We start from the raw sequence: 19,842 nt of genomic DNA on the forward strand, positions 1-19,842 counted from the left end.
GCGTCCTATGGACTTGGACCCCAAGATCCCTCTGATCCTCCACACTGCCAAGAGTCCTACCATTAATACTATATTCTGCCAACATATTTGACCTACCAAAATGAACCACTTCACACTTATCTGGGTTGAACTGCATCTGCCACTTCTCAGCCCAACTCTACATCCTATCTATGTCCCTCTGTAACTTCTGACAGCCCTCCAAACTATCCACAACACCCCCAACCTTCGTGTCATCCACAAACTTACTAACCCACCCCTCCACTTCCTCATCCAGGTCGTTTATAAAAATCACAAAGAGTAAGGGTCCCAGTACAGATCCCTGAGGTACACCACTAGTCGCCGACCTCCACTCAGAATCCGACCCTTCAACAGCCACACTTTGCCTTCTGTGGGCCAGCCAGTTCTAGATCCACACTGCAATGTCCCCTTGGATCCCATGTCTCCTCACCTTCTCCATAAGCCTTGCATGGGGCACCTTATCAAACACCTTGCTGAAATCCATATACACTACATCTACTACTCTCCCTTCATCGATGTGCTTAGTCACGTCCTCAAAAAATTCAATCAGGCTCGTAAGGCAGGACCTGCCCTTGACAAAGCCATGCCGAATATTCCTAATCATAATATACCTCTCCAAATGTTCATAAATCATAAATAGTGATTTATTCTGATAATGCTGTGGTGTTAGAATCAGAGAGTCATAGAAAATATGACACCGAAGAAGGTTTTTTGGTCTAACACAGTCCATGCCAAGTGGAAAGAGTCACCCCGTCTAGCCTCACCATCTAGCACTTGGTCCGTGGCTCTCCAAGAACATGTCCTAGTATTGTTTTAGATGTGATGATGGTTTCTGAATCTACCACCCTTTTAGGCTATGAGTTCCAGATCTCTACCACTCTCTGGATGAAAAAAACATTTTTTTGTCAAGAAGCAAGAGGCCATTAGATGGAAGGGAGGAGTTTTAGGTGAAAGGAAGGAGTTTTAAAGGGGACCTGAGGGGAACATTTTTTTACACAGAGAGTGGTTGACATCTGGAACATTCTGCCGGAGGAGGTGGTGGAGTCAAATACAATTACTATGTTTAATCATTAGACAAACACTTAAATAGGCAAGGCACAGAACGATATGATCCTTATGCATATGGTATTAATGTAGATAGGCAAAAAGTTGGCATGGATGTGGTGAGCTGAAGGGCTTATTTCTAAGACTCTATGACCTGTCACCCCTCCAATCCCATTAATTACTTTAAATCTATGCCCACACGTTTTTGACCCCTATACTAAAAAGGGCTTCCTAATATTCTATCCATGACTTCAAAATTGTATAACCTTAGCCTCTGCTGTCCAAAAGATAACAGTCCCAGCCTCATAGCTAAAAATTTAAAATCCTGGCACCGTCCTCATATGTCCCCTTTGCACCCTCTCCAGAGGAATCACATACATAATGTGGTGACCAGAACGGTACATTATTCACATTCTAGCATAACCTCCCTAATTTTATATTCTCTGCCTTGTTTAATAAAGGAGTGCAGCCAATGTGCTTTTTACTCACTTTATTGACTTATCCTAATACCTTTATGGATCTGTAGACATATACTTCATGGTCCCTCAGTTCCTCCACACCGCTCAGTATTCTTCCATCTTTTGCGCATTCCCTTACCTTTTGCACCTCCCCAAATGCATTACCACACACTTCTCCAAATGGAATTTCATTTGCCAATCACCAGACTATTTAATTCTTCCTGCACTTTAAACTTTCCTCTTCACTGTATATCATATGGCCAATCCTTTATCATGCCACCGGCACTCAAGATTAGGTCATTAAAATACATCACAAACTGCAAGGGTCTAAGTTTCTTGGAACCTCAGTGAAACCTGGCTACTAGTCATTAAAGCATCTCTCAACCATTACCCTTATCCTCCTGCGACTGAATCTGTCACTCGCTTTTGATCCCATGGGCTATTTATTACTCTTTTGAGCAGTCTTCTATGTGGGGCCTTATTAAAAACTTTGCTAAAATCCAGGTAGATGACATCAACACTCCTTGGTATCTCTTAAGAAAATCTAATCAACTTAGTCAGATAGAACATGTGTTGTTTGTTTCTGACTTGTCTTTAAATGAAGACTTTTACTTCTCTTTGGAATTCCTTCCAATTTGAAAAGCACTGAACTAAATGGCCTGTAATTTCTTGGTTTATCTCTTCCTTCCTTTTTAAAAATGACTCTTCCAATCTCTGACACCATTCCTGTACCCAATGAAGACAGACATATGACAGCCAGAGCCTCCATAATTTTTTCTCTTGCTTCTTTTGTCAGCCTGGGATATATTCCATCAAGAATATATCAGTCCTTCTAGGTGAAGTAGCACTTCACATGTGAATCCATCGGTGTCATTTATTACATCCAGTGCTCCTGGTGCAGCCTCCTCTACATCGGAGAGACCTGACGCAGATTGGGGGATTGCTTCATTGAGCACCTTCGCTTCCATCCACCGGAACAGCCAGGATTTCCCGGTGGCCAGCCATTTTAATTCCACTTCCCATTCCCACACTGACATGTCTGTCCATGGCCTTCTCTACTGCCAAGTAGAGGCTAAATGCAGATTAAAAGAACAGCACCTCATATTTCGTCTTGGTAGTCTCCAACCTGACAACATTGACATCAATTTCTCTAACTTCCGGTAACTGCTCCCCCCATTTCTTCACCCCCTTGGTTTTCCCTTATCCCTCTGGTCCCCTTACCCCTTCTCTTTCCCCTCACCCACCCTCACGACCTGTCCATCACCCACACCTTCCTCCCTCTGGTTCCCTACCTCCTTCCCTTTATTCCAAGGTCTACTGTCCTCTCCTATCAGATTTTGTCTTCTTCAGCCCTTTGCCTCTTCCACCTATCACCTCCCAGCTTCTCACATCATTCCCACTTCCCCCCACCTACCTTCTCCCCTCACCTAGATTCACCTATCATCCGCCAGCTTGTTCTCCTCCCCCTGCCCCCATCCCTTTTATTCTAGCTTCTTCCCTCTCTCTTTCCAATCCTGATGAAGGGTCTTGGCCCAAAATGTCAACTGTTCATTTCCCTCCATAGATGCTACCTGATCGGTTGAGTTTCTCCAGCATTTTGTGTGTGTTGCTCCAGATTTCCAGCATCTGCAGTCTCTCTTTTGTCTATATGGTAGTTTATCCACTTTCAAAGATGCTAAATCCGTTAATATATCCCCTTTTGCAATATTTATCCCATTCAATATTTCACAATCTTCCTCCTTAACTAGAAGAAGTTTTTTGGACAGCTTTTTTGAAGACGGCTGCCAAGTATTAAGAATCCTATCCACATCCTCTCTTGCACATAATGGTTACTTTCATCCCAAGTAGGCTCTATTCTTTTGTTAGATATCCAGTTGCCCTTTACATACTCACAAAACATTTTTGGATTTTCTTTGGTTAAGTTTTGATTTAACTTTGATTTACCAGGATGTAGTCTGGAATGGAACATTTCAGTTGTGATGAGTAACTGGATAGGCTGGGTTTGTTTTCCCTGGAGCAGAGGCAGCTCAGGGGTAGAGGTATACAAAATTATGAGAGGCACAGATAAAGTGGATAGTGAGAAATAATTCCTGATGTCTATAAGCAGAAGGCATGGGTTAAAGTGAGGAGTAAGTGTGTTAGAAGGAACCTGAGGGAAAAAAAGATCACCCAGTGAGTGTTTGCAATATGGAATGCACTGTCCGAGAAGGCAGAGGATACAAGCACCTCCACAATATTTAAAAATATCTTGACCAGCACTTAAACAATTTGCCAATAATCCTGATTAGTAGATGGATGCTTGATGATTGACGTGGACATGGTGGACTGGAGGGGCTGTTTCTATCCTGTTTGACTCAATGAATCTAAATGGATAGTGGATATTGTTCATCAGCACCAGTTTGATTCTATGTGATTTTTTTATTCTCCACACAGCATGCCTCAGGCACAACCTCTACTGGTGTGGCATGCTTACTTTGTTTTCACAAGCACATCATTTTATTCCAGCCTATCCAGTTCCTTCTCAGCTTGAATCTTTAGAGTGTACAGGACTAGTCTGGATTTGCAATAGTCTGAGGCACATTGTACCTGGTAATGCTGTGCAGCTAGCTGTGAGTGTATTATCAATCTCTTCCAACTATATATCAAGATGCGATTTTGAAACATTGATGCCAAAAATATTCTTCAAATCCAGCATGAGTTGACTCAGCCAGTCCTTCCCCATTAAAGTTGTTTTCACAGTTTGCTATGATGATGGATAGTTGTACTGATTGTCCATAGTGTTGCACTGGTGCCTGTCATATCTCACAAGTTTTCACTTTGAAAATGTTTTCTGTCGACAGATTATGCAAAAGTCTGCTTGTTTGCTGCTTTTACTGCTTGTGACGTAGATATCTTACAATCCCAGTTCCTTGTTCTCTGATGAAGTTCCAATCTATAAAGTCCTCCTTTCTGTTGCTGTCTTGATTTGCTGCTAAGCTACTTCTCTTGCTTGACTTGGATCTGGGAAACTGTCAAAATGTGACCTTTCATTTGGTTACTAAACATTTACTGTTCTAAACTGACAACATATAGTGAGCAATGACTTTTGCAATATCAATTGACCTAACAGGTTTCTCCAGCATGCTGCTTATCTGGTGTCATAGCTTGGATTTTGCAATGGGCTCTAGACTGTAAACCGCAGCTATACAACTATATGGTGGATGAAAATCTTTGGCATGCCATTTACATCAATTTTATATGCAATTTCAAATGACAAGTAATGCTTGTTCAACAGTTGTGGGTTGAATGTGTTCAGCTACCAGTTCACGCACAAACCAAGCACATTAGGTACATTCTAAAAGGGCACCAAAGTTGCAAGGCAAGGACAAGTTCTTTGTTGGAACAAGGTACTCACCCAATGTCTCACCCTGCTTCTGGCTATTTATTCCAAGCTCTTCAAATATTTCTAATGGCTTTGAATAAAGCAATCTTCCAGTTTTTGCACAACATCTTTAAACAGGACATTTTGTGGTCTGAGAAGATTTGTCAATGTGACATATTCTTCTGGCCCGATCTCTGTCAGGGGGATTGCCTCTTTATGCTTCCACATCACATTCTTTTGGGCTATTATGATATCATATTCTCCTTCAACCTCAGTAAGATAGAACGTAGAACAGTGCAGCACTGGACAGGGCATTTGGCCAATGAAGTTGTGCCGATCTTGATGCCAATTTACACCAAATGTCCTTCTCTTGTTTATCATCCATATCCTTCCATTCCTTTCATATTCGTGTGTCTATCTAAAAGCCTCTTAAACTCCACCAAACTGCCTGATTCCACTAGTACTCCTGGGAACCCATTCCAGGCACATACCACTCTCTACGTAAAAAAGTTGCCTCACGTCGCCTTTAAACTTTCCCCCCTTTAAGCTTAAAAGCATGTCCTCTGATGTTTGACATTTCTACCCTGGGGAACAGATTCTGACTGTCTACCCTCTCTGTGCCTTTCATAATTTTAAAAACCTCTCTCAGGTCTCCCCTCAGCCTCCAACACTCTAAGAAGAACAGCCATTTGTTCAACAACCCAAGGATATTGTTCACTTTAAAGAATGTGTCCATTTGTAAGCCAGATAGTTCTCTACCTCACTTGTAAATTGGTAAATTGCTTTATTATTGTCACATGTACCGGGGTACAGTGAAAATCTTTGTTTTGCATGCCATCCATACAGATCATTTCACCACATCAGTACATTGAGGTAGAACAAGGGAAAAACAATAACAGAAAACAAAATAAAGTGTTATAGTTACAGAGAAAGTGCAGTGCAGGCAGACAATAAGGTGTAAGGCCATGACGAGATAGATTGTGTGGTCAAGAGTCTATCTTTTTGGACAAGGAGAACATTCAATAGTGTTATAACAATGGGAAAGAAGCTGCCCGTGAGCCTGGTGGTATGTGCTTTCAGACTTTTGTATCTTCTGCCCAATGGGAGAGAGGAGAAGAGAGAATGACTGGGGCGGGTGGGGTCTTTGATTATGTTGGCTGCTTTACTGAGGCAAAGAGTCCATGGAGGCTGGTTTCCGTGATGTGCTGAGCTGTGTCTACAACTTGTTGCAGTTTCTTGCAGTCTCAGGCAGAGCAGTTGCCATACCAAGCCTGATGCATCTGGATAGGATGCTTTCTGTGGTACATTTATAAAAATTTTGAGGGTCAATGAGGACAAGCTGAATTTCTTTAACCTCCTGAGGAAGTAGAGGTGCTGGTGCACTTTCTTGGACATGGCATCTATGTCGTTGGACCAAGACAGCCTATTGGTGATGTTCACTCCCGGGAACTTGAAGCTCTCAACCTCAGCACCATTGATGTAAACAGGAACAGGTGCAATGCCCCACTTGCTGAAGTCAATGACCAGCTCTTTTGTTTTGCTGACATTGAGGGAAAGGTTGTTGTCATGACACCATGCCACTAGACTCTCTGTCTCCTTCTTGAACTCTGACTCATTACTATTTGAGATTTGGCCCACTACGGTGTTGTTATCTGCAAATTTGTAGATGCAGTTAGAGCAGAATTTGGCCACACAGTCATGAGTGTATAGGAAGTAGAGTAGGGGGATGAAGATGCAGCCTTGTGGGGCAGCAGTGTTGAGATTAATTGTGGCAGAGGTGTTGCTGCCTATCCTTACTGATTGAAGTCTGTTGGTCAGGAAGTCAGGGATCCAGTTGCAAAGGGAGGTGTTGAGTCCCAGGCCTAGGAGTTTGGAGGTGAGTTTGCTTGGAAATATAGTATTGAACGCAAAGCTGTAGTCAATAAATAGTAGTCTGACGTAGGTGTCCTTTCTGTCCAGATGCTCCAGAGACAAGTGTGGGGCCAGGGAAATGGCATCTGCCATGGGCCTGTTTTGGTGGTAGGTGAATTGTAGTGGGTCAAGGTTGCCTGGGAGGCTGGAGTTGATGTGTACCATGACCAACCTCTCAAAGTATTTCATGATGGTGGATGTCAGAGCCACCGAGTGGTAGTCATTAAGGCATGTTAGCTTATTTTTCTTTGGTACTGGGATGATAATGATCTTCTTAAAGCAGATGGGCACTTCATATTGAAGTAAGGAGAAGTTACAAATGTCTACAAGTACCCCTGCCAGCTGATCTGCGCAGGATTTAAGGACACACCCTGGGTTCACTCTCCAAAAGACTGATCTGATGTCTGCAACGGTGACTGTGAGTCCTGCTGTGATGAACTAAACTAAGCCACACGGAAGCTGTAACTGGGAGATATAAAAGTCTTTATTAAACATGTAGCTCTTCTGGGGAGAATCCAGAGTCGTATCCTGACACAGTGTTTTATGCTTTTTAAACACAAAGATAACAATAAACGATTGACTACAGATTCAATGGCTATAATCACCAACTTAACTTGAACATTTGAACATAGACAGATAACTTGGCAGAATTACATATTTACATTGGTAGCACATCCCAAATGGCAGAACTCCTTTGAATATTCAATACTGGTGGCTGGTCCAAAAGCTTCTGAGCACAAACTCCAGACACCCAAAATATACCTCTTTTGTTACAGTGTTGAGGGATGGCTCCCTGAATATACAACTAGCCAGAATATTAAGTGAAAAAACAGACCTGCCCTGAACTGCGCATTAAGTGACAGGAATACACCTTTTACGATACATTAGTACAGGAGATGGCTACTTGATGCTTCCCTAATCTTATTTTGAAGTTTTCAATGACCACCAATTAACAAGAACATTCATCTGTCGTCTTCCCCTGAGTAGTTTCAATGGGACAGAATCAGAATGCCCACACCCAATGATTGGTTTCAATAGCCTTAACGTATCAGTTGAAGTAAATTGTGAACAGTTTTTATTTGCTGAAGACTGGTGCTAATTTCAATTAATATTTGCTCTCCATACTTTCACAGCTTCAGAATAATCTCTAACATACCTTACTGATGGCCACTGGACAGAAATCTGTCCCAGGAAGGCCAAATTTTAAGGAGGTTCAGATTAAGCAGGGTGGCAAAAATGCCCTTCACTAAGGATCCCATCCCCAATTACTCAGCTATCACATCTCCATGTGGACCTACATCTAAACTATCTGTCATCCCTAATGGCTATCTACAAGATTTTAGCAGTGATGGCAATAAAACCTTCCAGACCTTTGACCATATCCTCTTTTTGGATACATGTATCTTCTCAATGATTTCAACCAGTGTTTAAAGTGCAGCTTTGTCATTCATGACACTTTGCTTGCTGCCTCCTTCCCTGCTGGCCCGTTGTGGTATGCATTGTATCTTTATCTTCGCCTATTCAGTGTCTGTAACTGAAACTATCAGACGTGGCTGTCAGTAGTTACTATGTTGGCAAGGGGCACCAGCTGGGTCACTTATTTTGTCTCAGGATCACAGGCAACAGTTCACGTTCTATGCCATGATGGAAGATTGTCAGCATAATCGCAAGTCTCTCAGACCCGTTGATCAGTCTACAGGAGGGTTTGGGTTCATCTCTATTTGAATAGCTGTAAGGACCTCACCCCTAAGACATCCCCTCCTGGAGTGTCCTTTTGCTGGCCTGCCCAACAACTGAAAGGGCCTAGCTCATTTGTGTTCAGTTCACTCCCATCCAGGCTGGAGTGACTGCCTTCAGATGTTCAAATGCTCTCTCTCTCTCTCTCTCTCTCTCTCTCTCTCTCTCTCTCTCTCTCTCTCTCTCTCTCTCTCTCGCTCGCTCGCTCTCTCTCTCTCTCTCTCTCTCTCTCTCTCTCTCTCTCTCTCTCTCTCTCTCTCGCTCTCTCTCTGTCTCTGTCTCCCCCACCACCCCTCGCCTTCTCGGCCTGGTCTGCCTGCCTGGCCTTCAGGGTTGAGGCACTTATTGCCTTTGCCATTAACCTGGATCCCTTCCCATCTATTTCCCAATGTCTTTCTATTCTGATCTATATAACTAAACATCCACCTCCCAGAATCAGCGTTCATTACAAAATACAATTACCATTACTTTAACACTTTATCGTGGCTTGCTGACACTCGCTCTCTGTGCCTTCTGCATTCGTGTTCCTGTTCCCTTTTATTTGTAGGTCTGCTTCCATCAGGAGTGGTCAGATGTGAAGCAGCAGGCTGGTGTTCATCATTTAAATTCTCTGTAATGACAATGCCAGTGGGTAGACTTGGTTTCTTGGTCTGCCGATGAGGGCAAGAAGAAAGTGAGTCATAATGTTTAACCTGAGTCCAATGTGTCCTCTGGCTGCCTCGCTGGGTCTGCACACAGACACAGGTGTCATTTGTCAGTACCACCACCTGTGGTCCTATCCACCTGGGAGTGAATCCTGCCTTTTCTGGCAGCTCCCATACCACGACTTGGTCACCAAGCTGTGGGAGGTTTACCTTCTCTCCCTTTGGTTCTCTCTGATCAGCAATATGTTGCTGCTGTTTTGCTCGGTCCCTCATCATTTTGCACAGGTTACAACAGTCCTTCCCATTTTCATATAATCTCACTAAATTGGCTTCAGTAGTTTCTTTCTTTCCACTTGCAATTTCCCTGGTCTCCTGTTCTATCACTGCTCTCTTTACCCTAAGATCTGCCCACTCATTCCATTTCTGCTCCCTACTTTCCCCTTTCTGGTGAGCCTTTACTTTAATTGCTGGTACCTGTGCAGGCAGCTGCACTGCTTCTAATACATCTTGTCTGTGTTTGGCCCCCACCCTAGGGACCTCCTGACATGATTCACACACATTGTCCTGTCTCCTGTCCCTGCTTAGGGCTGCTGTATCTCTGTGGGCCATGCTGTCTGCTCTATTGGTTGTGCATGTTCTCTGTCCCTGACTCGGATGTTACCTGTCCCTTCCCTGAGTCTATGATAGCACCTGCATTACTTAGTGTGTCTGTCCCCAGGACTGTACCCTCATTGTTTGGGCATACCCAGGAATCTACTGAAAGCTGCACTCCCTCTATCTCAATTACCTGAGGCTTACTTCTCTCTGCTCCCATTGTTTCCCCTCCTGCACTGGTAATGTAAATCAACTCTCCAGTTGTGGGCAAGGGTAGATCAGTTATTGGTACTGATGACCCTGTGTCCATTAACATATTACATTGCTGGCCCCCTAATAAACCACTTGTATACATTTGTGGGTGACCAGTACTGGCAATGGAGGCTGCTGCCAGCTGTTTGACCTGGATGCTGTCCTCGCTAGCTCTATGATCTGGTCAGCAGTCAGATCGGACAGAGAAGCCGCTGCTGTGGTTTCTACCTGCCTTGGTAGGTGACTCTCACACCTTCCTCCCTTATTAGGATACCACCTCCAACCATGGCCTGGGAGGTCACAGCTGTAACAGATCATCTCCTTTACCCTTCTGTGTCTATTCTGGCAGTCCCTTGCTAGATGCCCCCGTCACTGACACACAAAGCAAGTTCTCTGTGTCCTCACAGCAGCTATATTCACTTGAGCCACCTTGCAACTTCTCTTCCCTCTCCTTCAGTCTATCTCCCTGGCCCATGATACGATTGTGGGGTAAGTCAATCCCACAGCTATTTCCAAGTTTAAAACTTCCTGGTGGGCAGAGCTCAGCCCTTCCTTGAGCATTTTCATCCCTCCCTGGATTGTCCAGCCCTGAATATTCCTCATAGACCTGATATCTACGCTCCACATAATCCATGGCAGGCTCATCAGCTCTTTAAACCACTGACATTATCATTCCCCAATTACTCTCACCTCCCCCCAGTCACTGCCTCACTTCTCCCTTAAAGTTCTGATATCTCTCCTCATGACTGGCACTCCCACTAATTGTCCAGATAGCAGCCCGCACCCCCTAGGTCATACTGTCCCACAAGTCTCTCAGGCATTTAGCTTTAACCAACACGTGTATATCTTTCGGATGCATCTGGTGAATTTCAATCATTTCTTCTAGCATATGCCAAAATTCTCTCAAGCAACTTTAAGTAAGGGCAGCTCATTCAGAATGGTCTGCTTCTCCCTGCAGGTAATCAGTGTCAGGGGCTGGCAGGGGTTGTCGGGATTCTCAGCCTGCTGTTATCTGACCTCAATAGGTGCCATCCTGACAGGCAAGTCTGGGTATAGCTTCTCCCTTAAATACTTCCACGGTAATTCCCATATTTAACAAAACACATGGGAAGGATAAAAATAAAACAGCACATACTTAAAACCAAACAGTATGTACTCTGTGATCTCCCCCTTCTGTGCCATTGAGCTCATGGTTCCCGCTGTATTTCCTTTCATATAAAATTCTGTTATCCCAAAGTTTCAAACTTATTCTTAACACACACAAACACACTCACAAACAAGTGTACAGCTACACAATCTCCTGAATGAGTGTACACACACCCTTCAGGCATCCCGAAGGGTCAGTAACTACCTTTCTCAACTGGTGGCTCTGTCTCACCAAACTACCCAGTGCTGTCTGATAGCTGGTCCCCTACACAAATGTCCCCTACACACACACACACACACACACACACACACACACACACACACACACACACACACACACACACACACACACACACACACACACACACACACACACACACACACACACAGAGTTTGATATCTACCAGTTCAGCTCTCTGCCATGTTCTTTGATACTTTGTGATGCCATGGGTCATTGGCCCAAACAGATCTAAGGATGGGTGCTGCACTTAAAAATACTCACCCCCTTAGACTGCTGAGGTTGCTGGCCATGTAGTGGGTCACGAACATACACCTCTTTTGTTATAGTGTTGAGGGATGGCTCCCTGAATATACAAATAGCCAAAATATTAAGTCACAAAACTGACCTGTCCTGAACTACACATTAAGTAGCAGGGATACACCTTTTATGATGCGTTAGTACAGGAGATGGCTATTTGATGCTTCCCTAATCTCATCCTGAAGTTTTCAATGACCACCAATTAACTTGAACATTCATCTATTGTTTCAGATCTCATGCCGCCCCCCCCCCCCCCCACCTCCTTCACTCCAAGGAAAATAGACTTAATCTCTTCCAACTCTTATAAAAGAAACATTCAATTGAAAGAAACATCCTGGTAACTCATATCTGCACTCTCTCCAGCACTATCATATCTTTCCAATAGTGTGATGATCAGAACTGCACACAGTACTCCAGCTAATTCTCAGTCAAATGCAATTCCTTGCATGTGGACACTGCAAAACTCTGCGAAGAATCATTTTTGTCGAGGTAAATCCACCTAAAACTTGCCAAGCAAGAGTCATCAATGTCCCTCAACAATTTTGAAGAAAAGCTACCGAGGAACTCATCCTCATTACCAGTAGGGAATGTCTTCACAAATACATTGTGAATGAGAGAGACCAAAGACACAACACAGAATACTTATCTATATAAATGTTGAGTTTCCTAGCTCCTGTTATAGACTGTGTGTTAAAGTCTGGACATTGATACAAAGAAGACATACTTACTGAGTCATCTTTCCAAAAGAATCAATGTTGTCCGCACATAGATACATAGAATACAGAATGTCCATACCTATAGGTACACCATAGAGGTAGCAAGTTTACAAATTATTCTCAGCATTAGATCCTAGTAAGTGCAAAAGCAGAAAATTAGTACAGGTAAATGCAGAGCTGCAGAAGGAGTATAGAAGGAAGGAAAGTATTCTGTATGATTCTAGAGCTAAGTTTTATTGATTTGAATTGATTCAACTGCTGGAAGATTTTTTTATGGAGCTTCAAACGATGAAATAATGATATGTTATAGAGTCACAAAGCCATAGACTGGAAACAAGCTCATTTGCCCAGCATGTCTGTGCCAGCCACCAACTATCTACAATAATCTCATTTTCTAGTACTTGGCCTGTAGTCTTCTATGCCATGAGGTTGCAAGTGCTCAGCCTAATACTTTTCAAATGTAATAAGCAAACTTGCTGGCAAATTTCAAAGATGTGTCACAAATATAGACAAATAAAAATAGGAGACTTGAATAATCTTAAAAATACAAGGAAAAAAATGGTGCTAAGAGAAGGAGAATTTCTGCTCTGTCAAAGTCTTCTCAGTCAATGTATCACCTGTCCAATAAATAAAGCAGCTGTTTGGATTTGGTTCTCAGAAATAAAAAAAGGGCAAGTGAAGTGCATTACAGTAACCAATCATCTAGCCAACTGTGATCACAACATTATTTAGTTTAGAGCAAAATATAAAGAGGCCAAAAAATGTATTGAAGACAGAAATGCTAAAACTGGTGAAGAGCTTATTTCAGTGACTGATCAGTGTTGGGAAGATTGGGGTGGATCAGTGGATGCTGTGCTTATAGATGTTCAGGATTTGACAAATTGCCACAGAGCCATCTTCTTAAGAAGGTGGAAACCCACTGGATTAAAGGGAAATTGGCATTGGGCGCAAAGACCAGGCCCCAAACAGGAAAAAAGGGGGATGTTGGTTGGATGTTTTGCAGACAGGATGGTGTTCTGCAGGACTTGGATGTAGGAATTAGCAATATGGAGCAGGTGATACAAAACGGAGTAATGAAAAAAGATGAGAAAAATCACAAGCGTTCAATGCAGCAAAGTGTGAAATCAGGAAAATGTATGGAAAGATATAATACTGAAAATTTACAGTCTTGAGAGGTTTGGATGAACAGTTAAGTTCCTGATTCCATATGCATAAATCATTTAAGGTTCTAGTTATATTAGAACTTATAAATAGAGGCATAGAAATATCTGAAGAGATGAAGCTAGAATATAAGAGGCATAAATTGGCTATGATAGATTGGTAATCTATCACAGCCAACTTATCACAACCATAGCGGGTTGACGGTGGACAGGCCATGGATAATATTGAAAGACTGTATACATGAACAACAACAACTATTCATCCCTGTCTTGCACAAAAGTATGTCGGGAAAGATGACTCAATCAAGATGGCACTGGGCACAAAGAGGAGGCAAAGGACAGCAACAAGCACGAGAATTGGAAGCAGTTTAGAATTCAACAAGGGGGACAACTAATGATTAAGAGTGGCAGATGGAGTATGAGGGTATATGCAGGGGACATAAAAAGCTTCTGTAAATATATAAAGAGAAAAAGGCTAGTGAAGACTAAAGTAGGTCCCCTACAGTCAGAAACAGGGGAACTTATAATTGGGAACAAATTAATAGGAGAAGAGTTGAATCCATATTTTGATTTCCGCTTTAGAAAGAAATGACCTCTCAGATGTGTTGGGGAATCAAGGATATAGTGAAAAGAAGAAATAGTGCTGGAGAAATAAATGGGACTAAAGGCTGGCAAATCTCCAGGACCTGACAATCATGCAATCTAGATTCCAGAGTACGAAAGGAGGTGTCCCGGAAAATATTGGACATATCATTCGTCATCTTCTAAAATATTTTAGTCTCTAAAGCGATTCCTACAGATTTCAGGGTGTCAAATATAACCCCACTATTTGAAAAAAGGGACAGATAAAGCAGAACTTATAGACCTCCAGGTTTAACATCAGTAGTGGGGTAAATGCTAATCGATAATAATGGATGTAGTAACATCACTTGCAAAGCAACAATGGGATTGGACAAAGTTAGTAGATATTTATGAATGGGAAATCATATTTAATAAGCGTATTTTTTGAGGATACTGCTGGTAAAATAGATAAAAGAGAACCAGTGGATCAGTGAATTTGGACTTTTAGAAGGCTTTTGGTAAGGCATGACATAATAGTATGCAAAATTAAAGCACACGGAATTGGGGGAAATGTGCTAGAATAAGTTAAGAATTGGTTAACAGGCAGGAAGCAGATTAAGAATAAACATGTCCTTGTGTGGGCGGCGGACAGTGACTAGTGGAGTGCCAGTCGGGCCCAAGATGTTCATAATGTAAACAATTTAGATGATTGAACTAATTATGCCAAGTTTGTAGACAAATGAAAAATTGGTAAGGCGGCGGGGTGGAATGCGAGTTGTGAAGATGATGCAAAAAATCTTCAATTGACTTAGACAAATTGTGGGAAAATATATGACAGATACAGAATGATGTGGACAAATGAGTGGTTCAAAAAACAGAAAGACTTGGGAAAGAGGGTGGTGCAATGAGATATTGGATGTCCTTATATACCAGTCACTGAGGACAAGCATTTAGGAAGGCAAATGGTCTGTGGGTCTTCATTGCAAGAGGTTTGCATACAGGAACTAGAATACTTTTCTGCAGCTGTACAGGATCTTGGTGAGATCCCACCTGGAGTTGTATATACAGCTTTAATCTCTTTATCTGAGGAAGTATGCTCTTGCCAAGAAGGGTGAGTAACAAAGCTTTACGAGTCTGATTCTTGGGTTGGCAGGACTGATGCACGACGAGGGATTGGGTCGATTAGGTCTATATTCATTGGAGTTCAGAAGAATGAAAGGACCTCTGAAATGTACAAAATTCTAACAAAGTAATCAGACTAGATGCAAGGACAATGTTCCTGATGCCAGGGAGTCACTATTCCATATTTTCAATTTTTATGATAGACTCTTGCACAAAATATTATCAAATGCCTACTGATATTTCATACAGACACATCCATAAACACTTCATCAAAAGTTCACCTGAATTTGTTTGACATGATCCATCCATCATACTAACTCTCTTTTAATCATTTGTACCTGACTAATCAGTTTCTTAAGTCTAACAAAATGCATTTTCTTGCAGACAAGTGTGACTCTGAATGATCGATTTTCATCTATGAAGATTTGTCCCTGTCCTGCAGCATCAAGAAGAGGAGGCAGAACTGTCACAATGGGCTAATGTTTGCTCTTGTTGCTTTACATTTAGTTTTCAGGGTAAAATATAAGAGATAGCTTTTATTTTTTGTTGACAATGCTTTCAAATAAACTATTTAAATACAAAAATGGCATACCTAATACATACTAAACATCTCACATGCTCTCAATGCAAAATATTTTCATTCTGTTAAACAAATGCCCAGTCTACTCCCATTAATTCAATATCATTTTCCCCAAGAAAAGTGACCTTTCCTTTTGCTCAAATAAATCAATCTAACAAAGCAACATAAAGCAAATTAAGTGAATAAAATAACAATCTTTTTTTGCTTAAAATCAATCTAAATGGACAGTTATTTTAAATTGAATTAGGAGGGATAAATTGTAGGTTGAGATTAAAGACGAAGAGTGTGGTTATGAAACTGTATCTGTCAGAATGGTCTGTTGAACTGGGGTTGTGAGTCCTTTGCTAATGGTGAGTGAGTGCTGAGTTGTAACAGAACATTTGAGAGCCAAGTGATACAGACTCTATACATTTACAAAGGAACTGGTACAAATTGAGATTTTATGGAGACATGATAAATACCTGATGTACACCAATATGTTAGTGATCTGGATGTCACTGACAAGGTTAGCATTTAGAATCATAGAATAGAATCAGAGAATGTTTACAACGCAAAAGGAAGCTGTTCGGCTCATCATGTCTGCTCCAGCTGTCCACCAGAGCAACTCACTAGCTCCACCCCCAGGCCCCTTCCCTGTAGCCTTGTAAATTTTTCTTCACCGTGTATTTATCCAATTCCCTCTTGAAGGCCACAATGGAACCCGCCTCCACCACATCTGCATTCCAACTCCAACCACATGCTGTGTAAAAAGTTTTTCCTCATGTCACTATTAATTTACTTCCCCTTTAATTTATACCTGTGATCCCAAGTCCTCGAATCTACACCAATGGGAACAGCCTCCCACTATCCACTCCCACTCCCACATCTCTGCAATAATGCAGTGGCCAGAAATGAACACAATACTCCTCTGCATTTTTTCTGTAATAAGCCCTACTCCTCCATGCTACACATTGCATTCACTGTGTTAATAAGTTAAATATATTGCCAGTTACTCTTGCAGGTAATTTATAAAATAAGTTGGTCTCTTTTATATGTGAGATCAAGTTTTAAGTTTCACATTTTGACTTTTATTTTTATCATTCATGGCAGAGTTTAATTATAAGTGTATCCTGGTAAAATACCTGACATTTTCTTTCAAATTCAAGTTAATGACTATTTTGTTTAATGCAACAGAAAGAGACATTGTTTAATAGAGCCTCTATTTTATTTAATAGAACACTACATTGATTACACAGCCAGATAATTACAATGTGATTGCAATGTAAATAGAGAATTAAAAAAGATTTAAGTCACTTTTATTGCACTGGGACTCCATGGCTTTGAAATTTGCATGAGAAAATAGTGTTTAACTTGGCACTGCATAGGGAATCCACACCAGTTTGTTTTGGTGCTGTCAGTGTATGATTTTTGTATATGTATCTCATGGGAGGAGATGTGTATTTCAAAGTAATTGATTGCATGTTTTTGACATTAGTCTATGTTGAGCACATGAAATTTCTCAAGTCCTGTGCACCTGCCAAGCCTAACTAACTATGGCTGGTTGACGTTATATGTCTTTCAACTTCAGGTAGTTGAAATATGCCACTTCTACCCTGTCCCGTGCCCTCACCATCATAACTGCAACCCTGAGCCTTACTCATTTCCAGATACCCATGGCATACTATCTGTTCACCTTCAGGCAATGGATCCATCCCATTGCATGGCGGAAGAAGATCCATCACTGCACCCAGCAGTGACATTCAACAGTTGGAATGTTGGCACTTTGTGGATATTAGAGGGACATTCAGAAGCAGGATCTACATGTGGTAAGTCATCAGGCACAAGGACTGCAGGCAGGCCAGGGAGAAATTATAACTTCTGTGCTAGGCCCAGAGTGAAGTCACACAGGAGTTCTCCTCTGACTCAGAGGAGGACTTCCATGGAGAAGCATATAGATGAAAACTGATGCTCATGCAGGTGGAAATGTTTGCAGCCTTGTCCAGCCTGCCTGGAGGGGTGTCCATATGTTGAGGGGTTCTGCTCCTACCTTGCACATGCCTTGGTGCAGAGCCAGGGAACCATCCTTTAGAGCATGGAAGCAGTGGCCAGCTCTACAATAATAGTTACATGCTTAACCAAACTGCAGCATCTGATGGCAAAGGCAAGAGGAATCTGCAGCATAGGTAGGAGGCATGAGTGCTACAGTGGAAGCCCCAACTTCTGCTGGCCAGGACTTCAAGGGTGTCATGGCACTCCAGCAGTTTGGTTCAGTCTGCTGATGCCCTGCTTGAGTACAAATCTGCTGCCATCCCTCAGGAAGATCATCCATGATCCCTTAATTATTGCTTCTGCAGGAGTGTTAGTGAAGGTGCCCCGGCAATAGCCTGTCACCCAACTATCCCAACTATTGCTGCTGATGTAAACAGAAATACTGGAAGAACTCAGCCAGTCAAGCAGCATCTGTTAAAAAAGAAACCGGTCAACATTTTGAGTCAGTAACCCTCAGAAATTAATTTTCTCAGGATCCCATCAGAATCTTTTCTTCCAGATTCTAGCATCTGCAGTTTTATTTGTTTTCCTGCTGGTGCTGATGGTGTGATGGGCTGATTATCTAAAGGATGAGTGACTGCAGAGTTCTTAGGTGCAGAGGGTATCCTGGTGCATGATTCACAAGAGATGAATATGCAGATACAGTACATTGAGTATTTAGGAAAATTAACAGAATGTTATATATTGTGAGGGGATTTGATCTTTGGCAAGTAGGATTAAAGAGAATCCCAAGGCATTCTATACATGCATCAAGAGCAAGAGGATAACTAGGGAGTAGGTAGGACCACTCAAGGATAAAGGAGGGAACATGTGTTTGGAGGTGGAGGATGTGGGAGAGGTCCTAAATGAGTACTTTGCATCAGTATTCACCAAAGAGAAGGACATGGTGGATAGGGAGATCAGTGTTTAGCATGCCAATATGCTAGGGCATTTTGAGATAAAGAAGAAGGTGGTGCTGGGTCTTTTAAAGAACATCAAGGTGGATATCCCCAGGGCCTGATGGGATATCAGGTTATTGAGAGAGGCAAGAGATAGGAATGCTGGGGTCTTGACCAATATATTGGTGACTCCTCTAGACACTGGCGAGGTCCCAGAGGACTGGTGAGTAGCTAATGTTGTTCCATTATTCAAGAAGGGATATAGTTATAATCCTGGAAAATATAGACCAGTGAGTCTCATATCAGTGGTAGGGAAGTTTTTGGAGAGGATTCTTAGGAATAGGATTTACGAGCATTTGGAAAACCATGGCCTAATTAGGGACAGTCAGCATGGCATTGTGCAGGGCAAGTCATGTCTTACTAACTTGATTGACGTTTTTGAGGAGGTGACGAGGGCGATTGATCAAGGTAGAGCTGTGGATGTTGTCTACATGGATTTTAGTAAGGTGTTTGACAAGGTCCCTCATGGGAAGCTCATCCAGAAGATTAAGATACATATGATCCACAATGAATCGGCCGTTTGGATTCAGAATTGGCTTGCTTATAGAAGACAGAGGGTAGTGGTCAATGGGACTTATTCTGGCTGGAAGTCTGTGACTAGTGGTGTTCCACAGGGATCTGTACTGGAACCTCTGCTGTTTGTGATAAATATAGATGACCTGGATGAAAACGTAGATGGGTGGGTTAGTAAGTTTGCAGATGATACGAAGATTGGTGGTATCGTGGATAGCGTAGGAGACTACCAAATGATACAGCAGGATATAGGTCAGTCGCAGATATGGCAGAGATATGGCAGATGGAGTTTACCCCAGCCAAATGTGAAGTGTTGCACTTTGGGAGATCAAATGTAAAGGGACAGTACACTGTTAATGGCAAGACCCTTAACAGTGTTGATAAGCAGAGGGATCTTGGGGTCCAAGTCCATAGCTCCCTGAAAGTGATTCAGAGGTTGATAGGGCGGTAAAGAAGGTATATGGCATGCTTGCCTTTATTAGTCGAGGAATTGAATTCAAGAGCCAAAAAGTTATGTTGCA

At 42.2% G+C, this 19,842-nt stretch overlaps 1 protein-coding gene across 3 annotated transcripts in view; it reads left to right on the top strand.

Moving 5' to 3' along the window:
* si:dkey-17o15.2 (UAP56-interacting factor) overlaps positions 1-15,774 on the top strand; it is a 76,685-nt gene extending 60,911 nt beyond the window's left edge. For all 3 annotated transcript variants that reach the window (XM_052021634.1, XM_052021636.1, XM_052021635.1), the window contains one exon: positions 15,647-15,774. In XM_052021634.1, the coding sequence (XP_051877594.1) occupies positions 15,647-15,742 (96 nt within the window). In that variant the 3' untranslated portion in view covers positions 15,743-15,774. The remainder of the gene's footprint in view (positions 1-15,646) is intronic.
* The last annotated feature ends 4,068 nt before the right edge of the window (positions 15,775-19,842 follow it).

Source organism: Pristis pectinata, chromosome 8 (assembly GCF_009764475.1).
Source record: "Pristis pectinata isolate sPriPec2 chromosome 8, sPriPec2.1.pri, whole genome shotgun sequence".
Lineage (NCBI taxonomy): Eukaryota > Metazoa > Chordata > Chondrichthyes > Rhinopristiformes > Pristidae > Pristis > Pristis pectinata.